The 19882-nt window shown below is 27.0% G+C and overlaps 1 protein-coding gene across 3 annotated transcripts in view; it reads left to right on the top strand.

Moving 5' to 3' along the window:
- Nucleotides 1-12404: 12404 nt before the first annotated feature.
- LOC114124383 (prostaglandin E2 receptor EP4 subtype-like) overlaps nucleotides 12405-19882 on the top strand; it is a 35500-nt gene continuing 28022 nt past the window's right edge. Inside the window, exon 1 of one of the 3 annotated variants that reach the window (XM_050199482.1) lies at nucleotides 12405-14011. In XM_050199482.1, coding sequence (XP_050055439.1) covers nucleotides 13592-14011 — 420 coding nt within the window. In that variant the 5' untranslated portion in view covers nucleotides 12405-13591. The remainder of the gene's footprint in view (nucleotides 14012-19882) is intronic. The other 2 variants (XM_027987620.2, XM_050199476.1) reach the window with 2 other exon arrangements.

Raw genomic sequence — 19882 nt, 5'->3', positions numbered from 1 at the left:
ATAAAAAAGTTGAGCGTTGACCAAATAAAAAAAAAATATTTAAAATTTTATGAAATCAAAAATTCACGCTTAAAATAACTAGTTGGGACACTTGAAATTTATACTAGTTATTTAATTTGGGATTTTCTGTACACGTTTTACTTTTATAGTATTCAGCTCATTAAAAGAATCAAACTTAGAAATCTTGAACCACGACAATCTCACGACACCACTACTGAACCAAGAGATTTTGTTTTCAATCACATATGTTAAGGATGGAACTGGACTTTTTCTTAATGTACCAGAACTTAAAAATGTTTTGAATCAAACAGAATCAAGTTAAAAAGTTCTATGAAAGGGTAATTCCGCACCGGAACCACGTTAAAACAAGCCCAACAATATTTGTAGGCGATACTATTATATTATGATAATTAACATGTATATATATTTAATATATTATATAAATAAAAATAGTACCTATTCATTGTATAATTATTTATATTATCTTTTATAGAAGCATAATACAAATATGTATTACAATAAGATTTTTATTAAATTAATAAAAACGGTTTTAGGAGACAAGTTCTCCACTGTTCTGTGTGTTGAGTTAATAGTGGATGATGCAACTGAACTTATTTTTTTATTTTTTACTTTGGAAAAAAATTTACACTAAAATACAAGCTGTTTGTCAAATATTTATGATGTCTCTAGTCTATATGTTATTTTTGTTGAATTTAATAAAAAAAAATAGGTAATTAACTTATTTTTTTTTTATTTAACTAAATATGTCTGATAGTTTGAGTGTCGTTGTAATTTCCTATTTTGAAAACATTTTTATGATATTACATTATTTAAATGTATATCACATTAATTACGTATTCAACTTTTAAACGAATTTAATAATATAATAAATAATATTATATTGTATCTCATTTATTTTAATGATCGTAATTAGTACATTTTTAGCGTACGTTTTTCTAAAGTTCTATTTTCCTTTCAAAATTAAACAAAACTTAATCTATTAACTTAAAATTTGTTTAATTTCATGGACACAAGTAGTATGAAAATCCAAAATGTATAGGTTCAAAACCCGTAGCACAACAGCTTCACAGCCCGCAGCATACTCACTATTCCCCTCACTATAACCATCGACTCAATAATTTTTATCATTGTTATTAATAATAACATAAATAAAAAAATACTGCCAAAAGTAATCACCTCCTTTGTCAATTCTCTAAATGCACCACTGATTTTCGGGTGACAATTTTAATATAACTTACAGAGTTAACAATATGGTCACCACTATGAAAAATTAATAAAAACTATTTTATATTTAAATCAACTTTCTATTTAACTATATTATCTTTACATTTAATTACAAAAAAACGCAAAACCGCTCTTGCCTTTCTATTTACGCAGAAAAAAATATTTAGAGAGATTGACCATTTTTAAAGTTAGTTTAACTTTAAATTCTAGTTATGTATAATGTATATGACAACCAGATAATTAATTGATGTCACCAATTAATTTTAGTTGAATTTATTGTGATATTAAACAAAAATTTAGGTTAGATCAACCAGTTTTTTAGCTGTTACAGCTATTTATTATGGTAAAATGTAGATATAAACAAAAATTAGGTTAGATCAACCAATTTTTAGTTGTCACAGCTATTTATTATGGTAAAATTTTTTGCGATATAAACAAAAATTTAGGTTAGATAAACCAATTTTTAGTTGTCACAGCTATTTATTATGGTTAAATTTATAGTAATATCGAAAGAAAATTTTAGGTTACATCAACCAATTTTTAGTTGTTTCAACTATTCATTTCAGTGGGGTATTTAGGGGGGGGGTATCGGTATAGGTGATAGATCCCCCCTGATATCTTATTTGTTACTAATTTATAACATTGTGATATCGATGGTAATTCAACTAATTCCTTAGGGAAATTAAATTTTTGCTAACATATATCCCCCCTTGAAAAAATCTTAAATATGCCACTATTTCATTTAGGACAAATTTATAGCAATATTGACAATTTTCTTCTCTTAACTTTTACTTTTTTAATCTTCTTTTTAACAATTTGCATTACCACATTAAATAAAATTTCTTTCAAAGTTCTTTTAACATCAATTCAGTGAGAGATATTAGTGCTTCACTATCAATACATTCATCTAAATACAAATAAGTAATTATTAAGTAAATAATACACCTAATATATATATTTATATTTAAATGCTTATATAGTAAATGAACTAATTTTCAATGTTAATAATTTATTTGTCAGTTATTATTTAAATAATTACATTTACCTTTAAATTTTTCAATACAATTTTCCAATTTCCACTCTTTTAATTTAGATATGGTAAACTCGTCAGCCATTTTAAAATTTCCAACCTATTCAAATAATAAATTTTAATGTGTAGTATCAGCATTATATTAACCACCACTAAAGTTATTAGTCAACCCTGTTAAGCACTAACAACGTAATAGGTGAGTTGATTCCCAAGACCTATGTTATGTATTAGTTGATTCTCGGGCCATTATTAGGTATGTACGAGTTTATTCCCGGGTCATTAAGAGGTAGGTACGAGTTGATTCTCTATATTGTAGTATATCAATTATCAATAGATTACATGAGTAAAGAGTTTACGACTGTAAAAAATTCGATCGTTGTTTTTATAGTGGGCACCCAAATATTTGTTTATGTATTTATCAATGAGCTGTTATAGGTACAATCGGAAACGTACATAAAATGCAGGAGTGATGGAACTATGAAATCTAAAGAACATACATTTTTTAAAATTTTTTACCAAATAACTAAAATTTCTTATAATTTTTTATTAAATAACTTATTTTTAAATATTTTTTTGCCTATTATTTTTTTATATTTTTTACCTATCATTTTTTAATTTTTTTTACCAAATAACTTATTTTTTAAATTTTTTTACCTTAAACTTTATATATTTTTTACCTAAAACTGTTTTAAAATATTTTTAACTAAATTTTTTTATATTTTTTACCTATCATTTTTTAATTTTTTTTACCAAATAACTTATTTTTTAAATTTTTTTACCTTAAACTTTATATATTTTTTACCTAAAACTGTTTTAAAATATTTTTAACTAAATTTTTTTATATTTTTTACTTAAAAAATATCGTTTTTTAATATTTTTTTTAATAAATAATAAATATAATATAATACAAAAAATAATTAATGTGATTAAACACACAATACTTAACTATCATAATCAATAAAGTTGGCCTTCGCCTTTAATATATAGTAAAATCACATCATTTACCATTGTAAACAACTGTCAACTTAACGACCATCTTTAAAAATTAATACTATAGTAAGTAAACAAAAATTATGCATAGGTACATGGTACATTTATACTTACATGTATACAAATAACAGCAAAAACCTGACAAATTTATAAGTGACAATTGACAACTTAAAATTTAACACTTAAGAAAATTTCAATTTCAAATGACGCAATGACGATGATGGAACGGGAAAAAGAATAAAACAGTAAAAAGAGGTTCGCTACACTACAATACATTCTAGGACTCTATATTTGTAATGCGAAATATGTATTTGTATATTACTCTACTGTACAGTGTATAAATTGGCATAAATAATATTATTGCAAAAAGGACTTAAGTGATGAACTGCAAAATTACAAGTTACAAATACATAATAATAGCATTGATTAAAATATATTTTTAATGTATACATAATCAATGTTTATAGAGCGTGACAATTTTGTTATTTATGATTTTTCGACTTATGAGTCGACTACCATCATTGTAGTTGATACAATCTTTTAAAGATATAAATAACCTAACTAAATTTGATATAATTTATAGTTTATACTATATTATAGTGTTAACTATACATTTTTCTTTGGATTATATAATTTTATATTATAATATTCCTGATAAGCCGTTAATTATTTTAAGATTACTCTTATCTTATTTCCGTGAATTTTTTTAGTATAAATTGCATTCTAAAAATCTAAAAAAATCTAATATTATTCAATTATTTTTTTTATATTGTTTTGTACTGAATTTGGCTTTACTAGAACAGGTTACTGTTTTAAAAAAATTAAATATACACCATTGGAAATATGTAGAAATATTAGGTTAATTTGAAGGGATTTTTTCACCTGGCCATTCATACAAATGATTTTTTATAATTATTAGCAAATTTTAATATAACTACTAAAATTATACAATATTATAACAATCAACCAATAACGTTGAAAACAAAACTTATTGTTTTGTTTTGAAAAAATAGAACAATTTTTAATTTAATTAATTTACACAATAGTCGTTAAAACGTAAACAACCACCGTTTGCTTATTTCAAAGCAATAAACATTTGTTTGACAAAGTTTACTTTATAAATTATCTTGAAAATGTACTTTTTTTATAATTAAATAGTATTGGATTAAAATATATGATATAAGATAAGATTATACATTGTACAGTTGGAAATAGTTTTTATTTTGTGCATGTTAATTATTGTGCTATGCGCTATGGGTTATTTCAACGATATTTAGTCGATAACGACTGACTTTGATAATAATAATAAATTGTATTACATAGGTATAATATTATACGTTAGATCAAATTTTTACGTATTCCTTGTTAAGAAAAGCTCACATAAACACGGTGTTTCGAAATCGTCGCATGTAAATAGGTAAAACAAAACATGGCAGTCAAAATGTTATTATTTGATACTTGGTTATTAGTAATAACATAGTAAAAATTTTGATTTTACGAATTGTGTGTGTTTATAGTTAATTTTGTGTTTCGGAAATGCATTAGTTATAGAAAGTTATATATAAAAATCCAGTGCATAAAATAGAAGAGAAAACGAAGCGAAGAAAGGTCAGCTATCACTCGGGTAATATTTTAAATATCCTTCATTGAGTTACCTATAATATGGTGAGTTCGGTTCCAGCACCAAGTGAATTGGAATGTTATGATAACTATACAATTATATTTGATAGAAATAATATTAATTTAAGTATGTCTATTCATATCTATAGTACGTGATATTTTTTTAAAACAATGTACTTCCGCGTCCCAGGTATAGGCATTATGCAGATACATTGATTTAGATGATTCTAATTTTATTATTAGTCGAGACTAGAAATCTCCATATGTTGCAATTTTAGATAGATTCCTTGTGGGTTCTATAGATTTTAGTCTGCTAATATCGATATTCTCAGTTTTCTTATAATCTTACATAGTTTTATAGTATTGAAAGTGTTTCTATGGAAGGTCTAATAAAAAAAGGTAATAGATCAGATTTAGGAAAAAGTTATTGCACATGTAAAACAATATCCAAACACTTAGAAAATGAGCATACAAATAAATTTTTAAGTATTTTTTATATTGAGCCAACTATAGAGAATAATGATTAGGATCTTCTGAAGTTCTGCATGTAATCAAAACATTAAATCGGAAAAATTTATTTCCTATCCTCCTTTTAGCTCTACGAATATTTACTAAAATTCTTGATACAGAATTTAATGCAGAACGCTCTCTCTCAATATTAAAAAGAGACAAGGGTTCATAAGCTTTTGGTCCTATAAAAATTGTCACCGGTTCTAGTAATGGAGCGGTACACTTCCTTATTGATTTATTAATTTAAGTATCGTAGGTACATCGCTATTACGACGATAAACCATAATATAATAAAATATTTTTTTTTTATTAATAATTGTTGATATCCACGCATATAATAGACTTGATCAAAGAAAAATGTCATTAATTATATTATTATGTACATAGTGACGTATTTAGTCCAAGAGGAGTTGTGGGCGTTGAATAGTGTTGCACCGGTTCACCACGCGCTAACAAGGCGACAGTGATTCGATGGAGTTGCCCGCGGAAAATGTGACCACGCCGTCATCGTCCGCGTCGACGGCCTTTTCGGCCCGGGCGGTTTCTTATCACCGACCTTTTATGAAGTGATAGTTTATATCGGGTTGGCCGTGTTCGGCATATTCGGCAACCTGCTGGAGCTGTTCATACTGCATCGGGCCCGATCAAGCAGCAATCAGAATCACGTCTTCATGTTGCGGTGTATGTCCACAAACGATTTAATCGTGCTCGTCGGCATAATGGCCCAATTTTTTGTGAGCATCAGATGGCCGAACACCCAGAAGAGCGTGTGGACCTGCCGGATTACCATTCTGTTGCGGTTCTTTGGGATGTATTCCGGGTGTGTGGCCGTCGTGATGGCCGTCGAACGCTGGGTGGCGCTCACCAAGCCGTTTTTTTTCTACCAAAATGTGAGTATTCGTGGATTTAGTGTTTTTACCTGCTTTTACAATATCCGGTCTGTTTATGTCACGTGGGGTTAGGATTTATGTAGTCGGAAATCGTCTCTTTAGATTGTCTCGCCTATCAGATTCATACCGGCTGATTGCGTTTAGTACGAAAATATTATGGTATTTGTCACATTTGTTAAATTATTATTTTATCTAATAAAAATGTCAATTACATAGTAAATATCACAAGTAAATGAGTATTTAAAAAAAATAAAGGCGGTCAAGCTAAAAAATATAGTAATTTGTAATATGCGTCTAGATGCATCGAGTGTGAAGTTCAGAGATATAATAGTATTGTACATGAAAAATGATTTTGAGCTTAAACTGTATCAATACTCATTATCACTTAGTATATACATTTTAAGATATTTTTTTTGATATTATTGTTTGTAGAGTGATTTATTTTACTTTTAACATATTACAGTAGGTTTATATTCATATTAACTCTTGGCGTCAATGCAATCGATGGGAGTTATATATTTATTATTATGCCAAATATTAAGATGTTCTTAAATTAATGAGGTTAGTATTATATTTTGGTTAGTGGTTATTTAATTTATTATATTATTGTTATTAGCTTTTGAGTAAATACTAACTTAATCGTAAAAATATGAATAGTAATGGTATAAAAGAATAAATAAGTAAACTTAAAAAAAATTAACTTATTCTTAAAAAATGATTGCGTATAATTATAAATTCATAATTTAAGTATTAAAGTTAAGTTTTACGATTTAAGTAGTTCCCTGGAATAATGTTTTTGAATAGAAGTACCTACATTGTTTTAAATATAATTTTAAACAAGTAGAAACAAGTGTTATAACACATACATAACCGACCATTTTTTATAAAAATTTATTTTAGCATTTATTATAACTGTTTTAAATTTATTGCTATAATTATTATACAATTTACGTAAATTATGATGTAGAGCACGCTTTTTGATCTTTTTTAAATAAATCATTTTTACGCGTAATAATTATAATCTGCATAAGTCTTCTGGATTCAGTAAATGAAAATCAAAGGATATTTGTTGTTCTAAAAGTGATGACGAATGACTGACAAAACACAAATCATTGTAAAATCAATATATATCCATTGCTGTGCTCAGAATCTAAAATTAGTAATATCCATTATTAAGTAGGTACTCATAATTTTATCTCTTATTTTCATCACTACTTTACGTACCCTCTAATGGGCCTAGTTAATTAAATATACAAAAGATAGGTAGCAATTATAGGTATATTATATTAAATAGGGAATTCATTTTAGTTATAATAATGGTACATTTTAAATAAAATATAATATTAAATACTCCAAATAATAAATATACTTATATATATACATATAAGTTATTATGTACTATATTTATTTATAGATACTCTAAATTTAAACAAATTAAATATTTATTTTTAAGATATTTTGGAACACTCTCAGTATGAATAGCGTTCGATGGTGACCGCGAAAAAGGTACGTTATATCGCCATAGTAAACAGTGGACCACGTCCAATGGCTCAAATCCTTATAACGGAAGAAATAATTAGTAATATAGTAAATCCGAATGACAACAAAAAAAATCTATTTACTGGGCTTACGAGTAGAGACGAAAAAGAACAGCAGACGTCGAGAGCATAGAATAGTTTAAACGAAGTTAATAGATGGCACTGTTGTTATCAGTTCAGACAACTCTATAATAACGTGGGATGATAACCACCGCCAAGTCCTATAAGCTCGTATAATTTAACTAATCACAGTTACCCAAATCTCTCAAGATCAGACAGTATTAAAAAAAAAAATTTAACATTTTTTTTGTTAATTAGTTAGATTTATGGTTCACTTATAGATTTAGTGAAGTTATATAAATAATTTTTGATATATTTAAACTAATTTTTCTAGAAACCCATTTTAAAACTCGTACTAAAAATTTTTATCTTTGTACTACCACACACTAGGTATAATTAAGTTGTACACTAATCTATGAACTGGGAATAATAAATAAATACTTACAATACTTATAATTATTAAGTATATTCAATTTTCTTTAGTATTTTATAAACTGAAGTTCGTTTATAGTATTGCAATCATTGGCACATTGCATTTTAAATTAAATGTGAATATTATTCATAATTAAATATGCAGCCTTATTATATATTAAATCGCACTGAATAGTTTTACTTACAATGAAACGTATTGAATCGAACACGATTGCTCTCACAGTTGTATAAATAGTAATGATTGCACGTACACAGAAAAAAAATCAGTAATGGGGTTTGTAATACTTTGTATGTCATTATCAAAATAAATTAAACAATTCAATATTAAAATTCATAGAAAAAAAAAACTATTATCTACAATTTTAGGGAGGGATATAGTTGATTACCTTATAAAAAATTTAACATGATTTAAGTATATGTTAGCAAATTGTAGATATTGCAAATTGTAATATTGTGATACCTATAGGTATTTATATCTATTATTAATCTGCTATACGTATTTGAAAGTTATTTTAAAACCATGTGCTTTACAGTATTAAAATATTTTAAAAGAAACTTATAATTAAGTAATATGACCAGACACTGTGATAGTGTCATTGTATACATATTTATTTTGGTACTTCGAAAATATGATTATTTTTTATTCAATTAGGATATAGGTTTTTTTGACGATTATAGGATTATAATAGTTAAATCTTGAATTTTTATTTATACAGTTTTATACATATTTAAATTTCCATATTTTATACTATAGACAGGTACTAATATGTACGTATTTATAATGTTATGTTCTTATTTGTGTAAGTCCTAGAAAACCGGTCCACGTAAATATTTTTATGAACACGGTATGAGTTAATAAATAATTTTATTTTTAATGGATTTCAGAGTGAATAATTAAGTTACCTATTATTATTATTATTATTATTTTAGACAAAAAATAAAATAACTCAATATGTTGCTTATTATAGTCGGTTTCTAATGACATGAATTTACCTATAATTAATGCTTCAGTTTAAATTAGTGTCATCGTTGGTCATTAAATTAATACTATATAAAATAATTAGTATATCAAACTTTTTTTTATCATACTATTGTGAAAAGTAATTATTTGTCATAAATCAATAATGATTTCATATAATGTAATCACATTAATATTATAAAATATAAAATAACAGTAAGTAGATATTGTCATATTATTTCATAACTTATTCAATATTATTCATTTTTATAGTATTATTGTGTTGTTTGTATGTTTGATGGGCTGCAGTAGATTGGGAAAATACCTAATATCATTGTTTTTTCGGGTTTTTATAAGTAAACAAAACTATATAAATAGGTAAGTATATTATCTGAATAATTGGGTTCAATTTTAATTGTATTATAATGTACATAGGTACACCATACATGATGTAATATTATTATTTATTCCTTGATAATTCCTATAGACAATATAATTTGAATTATTTATTTGAGGTTAATTTCATAGCAGATAACTTCCTATGGCCTATGTATTTAGACTATATATGTATATATAGTAATATATACCTCCGGTTTACCATATATAGTAATAAATAGAGAAAAGATCAGTTATAGAAGCTGCTAAAATTGATAAAGTATTCACAAAAAATATTATATAATTCATAGAAAATATTAAGAAAATCTCAAATAAATATGTCTTTCGCGATAAAAGTATATGCATATATTTATAACATTTAGTTTGTTTAAAATATATTTTATGTTATGTAGCATTTAATCTTTAATCTCAGTATAATTTATTCCATTACTTATTATTCTATATTTGACTTAATATATTATATTAAAACAAAAAATGTGATATGCTATTATATAGATTATCTTGAAGTTTTAACATAATATTTTTAGTAAGTAAATCGGCTTTCTTTATTTATCTACGGTGCTGCAATATGAAAAGTCCATTAATTAGTACATCATTATTAAAAGTATTAAAGTACGTCATGACGATACAAACCATCTGGCAACCAAAGTTATTATTGTTTAAAATTTAAACTGAATATTGTAAACAGTTTCGCATTTTCAAGAACATTGTAAAAACAATATATAATAACGAATAACCTATAGGTTATTTTTCTTAAAAATTTAAATATTCATCTAGCAAATATAATTATTTGATATCTCTGTATAAATTTTTTTAAAAAACCTATTTTAATTTCTGAGCTCTAAATCAAATTTATATTTTGATTCGTGGTTTACTATCCTATAACTGTCTATTCAGGCATAAACATTTTAAAACATCTTTATTTTAATAATAAATACGAGCAGATCACTTACGTCGTTTTTCGATAAAAACAGTTAAAAGTTAAAATAGTTTGTTAATTACAGTCAATTTTTAATTGACTATTAAATTAACGTTAAAACATTGTACACTAAACAATATAGCATAACATGAGATAGATGGTAAACTACGTTGATTTTTATATTTTATTAATATTTCATTCAAAAATGTCATCTTTACCATTATTAAAATGTAAATTATAATTATATATATATATATATATAAAATAATAAAAATTAGGTATAATAATAAAAATAAGTTTAGGCTTATTTTAGTAGTTAGGTGACCTATACATTATTACTGTATTGCTGTATTGCAGCTTCTACTTGTAATAGACGCATACTATTTAATAATATATTATTATACATTATAGCTTCTCATATATACCGGGGAGCTCATTTGTGCTACATAGTAGATTTGAATTCCTTAATAAATCATTACATACATATGTAAAAACAATTTTGAGCGAAGGAGATTAACAATTTGAACTTGGGTACATATGTTTTATATAAAATAAAACATATATTTTGATATTTTTTGATTTTTCATTGGTTTTAAAAAAACTTGTGAGGAACATATTTATACTTTCAAGTATTAATATATTGGGAAAAAACTTAACAAAATCATAGTTTGTATGAACTTGCTTAATACATTATAAATATTTTAAGTAGCTTAAATTTAGTTGAACATTTTGAAAATGACATTGTGTATATGTAGGAATTAGGAAAGCGAGTACTGTTAGAAAGTTTCAAAACTCTACCATTACAATTTTTAATAATGAAACGACCTATAATCATTTGATATAAATATATAACATATAATATATTGTTATTTTTTGTTTAAATATTAAATTTTTAAACTCTCATAAGAACTTTAATAAGTAGCTTTACGCTGATAATTTTTTGATAACAATGAAAATAAATAAATTGTATCTTCTTTTCAATTTTCAAACCTTGGGTGGCCATGTAAGTATTTGAATTGAAAATGTTATGAACTTTTTATACAAAATAATTTGCATATTTTTATAATTTTTAATATTCTTAAAAAAAGAATATAACGTTTTTCGAGTAAAGTGGGAAAATTAATTTTAATCGTGTTTAGGCATTTTAATTTGTTAGTCATTCCCCTAATTCCCCTAATTCTATTCGATTTCCGCTCATGTACAGTTTACACGATGTGTATGATAAATCTATAATAACTTTGCGTTTTTAAATTTATTGTAAAAAGATTTCGCGTAAATGGAGTCTTTACCGGTTACGAGTAGGTATCTACCTATTACTTGACAGCAGCCATGGTCGGCTTTTAGCTCAAACTTCAAGTCTTATAATTGATCTTAGGCATTTACATCCGATACTTTCTACTAAAAGCCTAGTGTTAGGTTTAAAAGTCCGATTTTCAAAATTTGACGTCGCAATTGTGTAAGTATAACATATGAGTGTAGGTGTGATATCATAACGTGACGTGGCAGCTTTGCAAATTACGTGGACTGTATTGTGTAGGTACTCATAAATATATAGACGATGCGTGATGCAGAGTTCGTACCTTATCACCGCTTAATTCTCGGGGTTCAGCAGTTTGACGGTCATCGGAGATAAGACGCGTTTATAATAATGTACATATATATAGGTACTATATATAATAATATGTACGATAAAAATCCAAACACAGTTATTATACAGTACGAAAACTACGTAATGTGTTACTATATACTGCTGTACATCGATGAGCATAATATATTATAATTAAAATGATGATGGTCAGTCATAATTCGGTTAGCATTTATGCCAGTTGTACAACAGGACAGTTGTAGTACACCTTCACTCCGTGCGTAAACGTTACGTACACATATAATAGTGTAATGCCATGTTCACGTTTCGCGTACATAGTAAATAGGTGTAAGTACGTTGTGCCAAGACAATGTGACGACAAAAGCAAACTTTGTGCGTACGTCGAATTTCATGTTTTATTTTTTTGTGACAATAATGTTGAATTTTTTGTTGTTGTTTTTTTTTTTACCCGTTCTGTGCGCATAAACTTCAGTAATTTCGCCGTTATATCATAATCATATTATCGATCGAGTATTATGTACATTATAACGTAGTATTATCATTATTATTATTACAGTAATTGTACTGTGTTATTATTATCATCGTCAACTGCTGGAAAGTTTTTAAGTACAGTGAAAACCTTGTAGTGTATACCACGACCGTCGTCATAAAAATATACAACTCTCAATAACGGAGCGCGTGTCGAACTGCGTTTTAATATCGAACAGTAATAATTGCAAACAAACGGCGGAGTTTGGAGTGCTACGACAGTCGTTAATTGTTGCCGACGGGGATGACGACGACCGTTTAAAAACTTTGTCACACAAACACTCGTCAAGTTTAGGGTCTTGCGAGAAAACTGTCGAACACAATTATTTAGCGAGTTCTACGAAGATCGAGTGAGGACTTTTACGTTTCGACTTATTGGCACGCCACAATTAATTATATATACGTTTAATATCGACAACTTGTAATACGCAATACATCGTGAAATGAAAATTCGTGAAAAAAACGATAATTCGCGCTGCAAAAAGACAGCGGTGACAGCTATCTGCGTCCAGGGGTAGGGGTGGTGCAACACCTGTATCGAGTGCACGAGCTTAATAATATAAATATCGGATACGATAACGACAACGACAAACACATAACATATATATATATATATGTGCTATTACTTATATGCATTATATGATATGATATGATAATGATAATAATTGTCAATACGCGATACTAGCGAAGTCCAATACAGAGAGGAGGTGGTCGTAAAATACATTGTTATTATTGTTGTTATTATTATTACGTGTTTTGTCGGGCTTACAGGCGGGAATAGGATCGGGGGAGGGCGGCGGCGGGGAGATAGCGCGCCGGTCGACACGCTCGCGGAACGCGACCGTGGCGCAGAACACGACCGCGATCCGATGGAGCTGGCCGTGACGAACGCCACCGCGTCGTCGTCGCCCGCGACGCCGGCACTTCCGGTCATGCCGTCCGTTTCCCGTTCGTCGAACGCCGGCGTGCAGATGGGAGTCACCGGGCTGTACGCTTTCGGCATATTCGGCAACCTGTTGGCGCTGTTCATATTGCACCGGACCCGGTCGAGCAGCAACCAGAAACACGGTTTCATGTTGAGGTGCTTGGCCACCAACGATTGCATCGCGCTCGCTGGCATGCTGATCCAGATGTTCGTGAGCTTTAAGTGGCCGAGCACCAGGAACAACGTGTGGTCGTGCCGGATCCGCGTCCTGTGGCGGTTCTTCGGGCTGGGCTCGGGGTGCGTGGCCATCGTGATGGCTGTCGAACGCTGGCTGGCGCTCACCAAACCGTTTTTTTACCAAAAGGTGGGTACCCGTATAATAATAATAATAAAATACCTATCGCTGTATTAGTCGGTCATCTGGTTGCATTTACCTACGCGTAGGTACCCAGTAGTATCCCCCCACAGACGGTATGTCCGCGAGGGTCGCCGAAAACTGTATGAAAATGTCCTATTTATAATATCATCGATTTGTTTACATCGACACATATATTATTATATAGACCAGCGGTTCTCAAACTGTGCTCCACGGAGTCCCAGGGCTCCCCGAAACCAATTTAGGGGCTCCGCGGGCACATTTGAATTAAGTAAATATTATATTAACATTCGTTAAATTGTTACAAGTTACACTTATATTGTATAAAGTTTGAATATTAGCAATTTTTGATCCAGAATTTTTTATGAGTTGTAAAATTGGTATTTAAAATTTTTGGGACTCTGTGAATTTTTTTTAGCATCTCGAAAAAAAAAGTTTGAGAACCGCTGATATAGGCAAACAGCCCAGTTAAATAAACTGTCGAAGAATTCTAATTTATAGCTCACATCGATAGAACTGCAGCAGGCGACCAAACACATAATAATAATATGATATTTTCATTCGGTGCTCATTTGTTAAATTACGTGTCTACGATTACAATTATTTTAATTTTTATAAAGACTCAGTGTTTTATATAATACCGTTTTAGAAAAAAAATTAAATGAATTTTTTTTTTATTATTCCGATTAATGGCCATTATCCTCTTAAGTGATAAAGTGTATCGTCGAAAAAGAAAAAATTGCGATTTTAGCAAAACTTAAACTTCTATAACCATGGTTATATTAATTTACTAATTGAAAATATCATTAAAATACGAATCTCAATAGCAGTTAGCTACTTTATATTTTAGAAAAAAAAAATTAACGTTTTAAATAATAGCTACTATATAGCAGCATATACCTTACTAAATCAATAGGTTAATGATTTAATGCTTTTAACTTTCCATTTACTTTTAAAATTACGCCTATATCATAGATTTACAATTGTCTTCATTACTTGGGGCCAAAATCGCTATTTAAATCGATTTTTAAAAATTCAAATATCTGACGAACGAAATATACATAATATAATATTATGTTATGTATTTATATTTTATTTATTTATTTGAAATCACTCTGAAGGCAATGATTAACCTTATTTAGTTGATTCATTTTGTCAAGTACGACGAACAAGTGATTACAAATTTGTAATGCTATAACATACATTATTTTGATCGTATAATAGTATACTCACTAGGGGCGGGTCTAGCTAAAATAAATACTGGACAATAGGTACATAATAATATTAAAATAATATGTGCACTTCTGCATCTGTGACAACTATATCTAATATCATAAAAAAGTCAATGAATCTCATCTGGACCAATTTTAATATTACATGTACGAATTCCATGAACATATTATTAAAATTTATTATACCTATTATAATGGGATGAGCGGTGCTGTGTACGAATCGTGTTTTCTTATTATTATATTCGAGACGCGCGACGCGTGATAACAAAGACAGATTTACACAAGTTGGTTATCAGGATGCAAACAAGTCATTTCAAAGTGTCATAACCGAGCAATGTAATAAAACCGTAATCAAAAATACATTATTATATGATTGCACGTGCAGCGTATTATTGGTTAATTTTTCTCATAATACGTAAATTGGTAAGGTTCTTCAATAATAGAATTTCAGTTATCGCTTGGAGTCTTGGAAGCTTCATGTCGTAATAAACAGTAATAATAACTCTGTCGATGCCTCCCACAAATGTTTTGGATTGAAACGTAGGGCTATTTTGTATTGTCTTTGAAAATCTCGTTTTTAAATAAATTTTGACTTTTGTAGATTATTAGTAGTAATTCGATCTATTCAAATCCACTACACCATACATATTGTATAAAACATTGTTCAAAACTTGAAGGGCTAAATTAGATAAATATTATTCAATTGCGTAATAAATCATTGACTCATCTTTAGCATGTGTACACTTAAGCTGTTTATAGTGAAATAGTTACATTGTGAAGCCATCATCGAATTTTGTTTTCCTATTCGATTGATTTTAGTATACACGTGTTTTTAATCTCAAGTTATAAAATTATTAATATTAAAAAAAAAAAAAAATGATGAAATTGTTTGGTTAAATAATGAAAGCTATGTTTGTATCAACAAATAATAAATTTATTCTAAAATGTAAAAAACTGAAAAAGTAAAGTATATATTTACCATAGTTCAAAATGGATTTCGTGTGAAATAATCGTTTATCATTTGGTAATTGTATTTCGATATGTCATTGAATTTTATTCCGTAGAACTTGTCATACATTTCATTCGTTTTTTGATCAATTTTATGCCTTGAAAAAATATTTTTTGACAATTTTCCGAGTAAAAGATATTTTAATAAAAAGAGAAAATCTAGCAAAATTTGTACAAGCATAAAATATTTAGTTTCATGTATTATTCTATTGTACTAATAATAACATAATTATTATTATGAATAATGAACATATAAAATTTAATATTTATCAAATTTGAAAAGGTTAGTACTAATCATTATAATATCATGATAGTGCATAACATATTATTAATATAAGAACTATAATTTAATCTATTATTTAAAATTTTTTCGAATAATATTTGTCTGAGTATTTATTTTTATGTCTGGTAATGATAGTATTGAATAAAATATTTTTATTTATTATTTTTTTGTCATATTTATTTTTTTTTATTTGTACAATCTGTATAAAATATATTTACAATAAGCACAATAGTATAAAATATAAATACATATTTATACATTTTTATTTGAATAATCATTTAATGAAAATATTAAAAACCTTTTTTTTTTTATTATTTCAAGAACTTAATATACTAATACACATAAATTATGTTTAAATCTCTTTGTTACTCGAATAAGAGTCGATGTAGGTACAATAAACTATGAGTTATAGTTATTAATTCTACATAGCGCGTTAAAATTATGTAAAGCCGAGATAGGTGTTAAATTGTTAACAATTATGTATTTATATTTTTCTTCACGACAGTTTTGTAAAAATTATAGAATTTCAAATTGCAGGTTTAATTGACGGATAGAAATTATAAATCACATGCATAATATACCTACTTTGGTAGGATTTCTTAAAATTTTTAGCTCTAAATATGAGGCAATTATTTTAATTACGCAATTTTCTTATGGTTTGGGATTTTTTATAATACATATGTCATATTACGACTGTACTCAGAATATATTTCCGTACCTTATGAATTGTCAATAAATAGCACAATACTGTCATCATTCATCGTAATAATATTATGACTGAAATGGAGAAAAGGTAGAAGGTGCCAATAGACAACAAAAATATTGTATGTGTAAAAAAATGTGCCATATTACTCAATATAATAATGTGATGACTATCTTATTTTCCTTTTTAGTAATTTATTGTGGTTCGACAAAAAAAAAATCGCATGCTTTTATGTCATTTCTAAGCCATTTTGGTTAATAACATTCAATAATTAGGTAATAATTAGGCATCAATATTATTATTTCTCCTATTTTTAGTAGTTATAGCTAAAAAGTAAAAGGCAATAGTGTAAGTCTTTCAAAATTTACTAACTTGTATAAGACGTAATAATGGCTTTTTTTATTAATATTTTCTTAGCAAAACAAAATGCATGTTTATGTTATTTCTTTTGAAAAATAATTAAGGACCCTTCAATAAGTATATTTTTCAGATGATGGGGATTAAGGCGGGCTATATGAGTCAAAAGAATAAATATATACACACATAAACTATAGTGAATAATTTATTGTAATTTTGAATCGCTATCATTTTATATTTGCAAATGTTAACATGATATAAGTTACCGTAAAAACTAAAAATTATCTTGTGGTATAGTTTTATTACGTCGCAATAGCAATAATTCGGTTGTTCTTACAGAATTGAAATATTTAACTTGAACTTTTAGATCATATTTTATTTTGAAGTAGTAGTAGTAATAGTAATCAATTATTGATAAAATAAAATAATAATTTTCAATAATTTTGTTAGATTAGACCATCTGTTTTGTACATTATGAATAATAATTATGATTCTTATTACATATAAATAATTAAAAATAATAGTTATGATTATTGACTAATAATATAATATTGTTACAGTCATAAGGATCAACCTAAAAAAAATTAATAAATAAAATGATAATATATAATAACCCTGTATTGAAAGTGAAATGTATAACATAAGTAGTCTATAGTAAAATCTTTATTTTACTTTTAAGTTTTCTCTGGGCATGAAGGTATTTTTCATGATATTGAAATAATACATATATTTTTTTTAAATTGGATTTGTTTTATATTTATAATTTTCACTGCATAATGTCATACTAAACATGTAGGTATATCAATAGTATTGGTGCGTTGTAGATGCTATTTCTGATAAAACTCCAAGTGTGTTTACCAAATATCTAATCAATCAAATGTATGCCAATATATTATCGAGTTATTTAAATTTGAATTTGTATCTATCAATAATTGTAATACTCATTAATCGTAATTCTTATTATATTAAATATAAATTCTATGTAATTAAAAATAAAAACATACTTATGACGCTCAATTTTTTCAAGTGAATTGCATCAAATATGATATTATATCCAGTGCATTATTATACATAGTATAACGTCCTTCAAACATTCAATTATATAAATAAATCACAATAATTATCGTATACATTTAAATACTTACTAAAATATTTTACTTTATCATTATTATAAGGTTTCTTATTCCGTTTAGAGACTGTACACTAACTGCAATTTTCATTATTTAAGTTCGTTTATTATCTTATTCGATCTTTACGTTCTAAACTGGGTATTATCTAAAACTATTAATAACATGATGTCGTTTTCATTTAAAAAAATCAGTAGAATAGATAAATTGATATTAAAATCAGTTCAATGAAGGAATCGATGATTCAATTGATTTTTTATCATACACGATACATATACAGTATACAATATACATATATTAAATGACAAAAAAATATCATGTATAAATCATACATAGGTATCGGGATAATAGAAAGATAATAATTATTATATAGATGTTAAAATAATAATTATTAAAACATCATCTTGCTATATTTTTTAATATTATGTAAGTACAATTATATTAATCTACAGGGAATGGTTTATTCGAAATATACCATTAACGCTAATAACGTATTGGCAACCTCAATGTGTCTTAAACTTTTAAATGTTGATGCAATGCTCTTGGATACATACCAATAATATTATTTATTTCGCATGCATAGCAGACATTCGTATATGATTAACTTTTCATTGAATATTTTTGATAGAATAGTTGCGTTCGCTGTAAATTGTAACTAGCAATTTGAACTTTTAGCATTATTTTTTTTTAATCCTAGTGAAGTTTGTCACATTCAAAATTGTTAGCAATATGTATACAAATTATAAAGATTAAAACAAAATATAATCCAACTATGATTATATTTAAAATTGTAAGGCTAATAATCAAAAACGTCGAATTCAATAACTATTATAAATATAATATATAATATACATATATATTTATCCGTTTTTGACGTATGAATTATGAATGTTTTTCTATTTATGTATGATGTTTACTATTAATGATATTGTAAGCTGGGTGTGTGGGCTGGTGAGTGATGGGACATTACTCATAATAAACAGTATACCTGAGTATCTACTTTTTTTGTTATTATATTATATTGATAGTAATCAACAGTGATCGTATAAAAACGTGCACCTGAATATTAATATTTGTTTGATTCATATAACCGCTGATACAATTGTATTTTTGATTCAGTTTGTAAACATTAATTTAATTGTAAATAAT

This window comes from Aphis gossypii, chromosome 1 (genome assembly GCF_020184175.1).
Source record: "Aphis gossypii isolate Hap1 chromosome 1, ASM2018417v2, whole genome shotgun sequence".
NCBI lineage: Eukaryota > Metazoa > Arthropoda > Insecta > Hemiptera > Aphididae > Aphis > Aphis gossypii.
The sequence above is the reverse complement of the archived record's forward strand: the minus strand, read 5'-3'. Positions and strand labels throughout refer to the sequence as shown.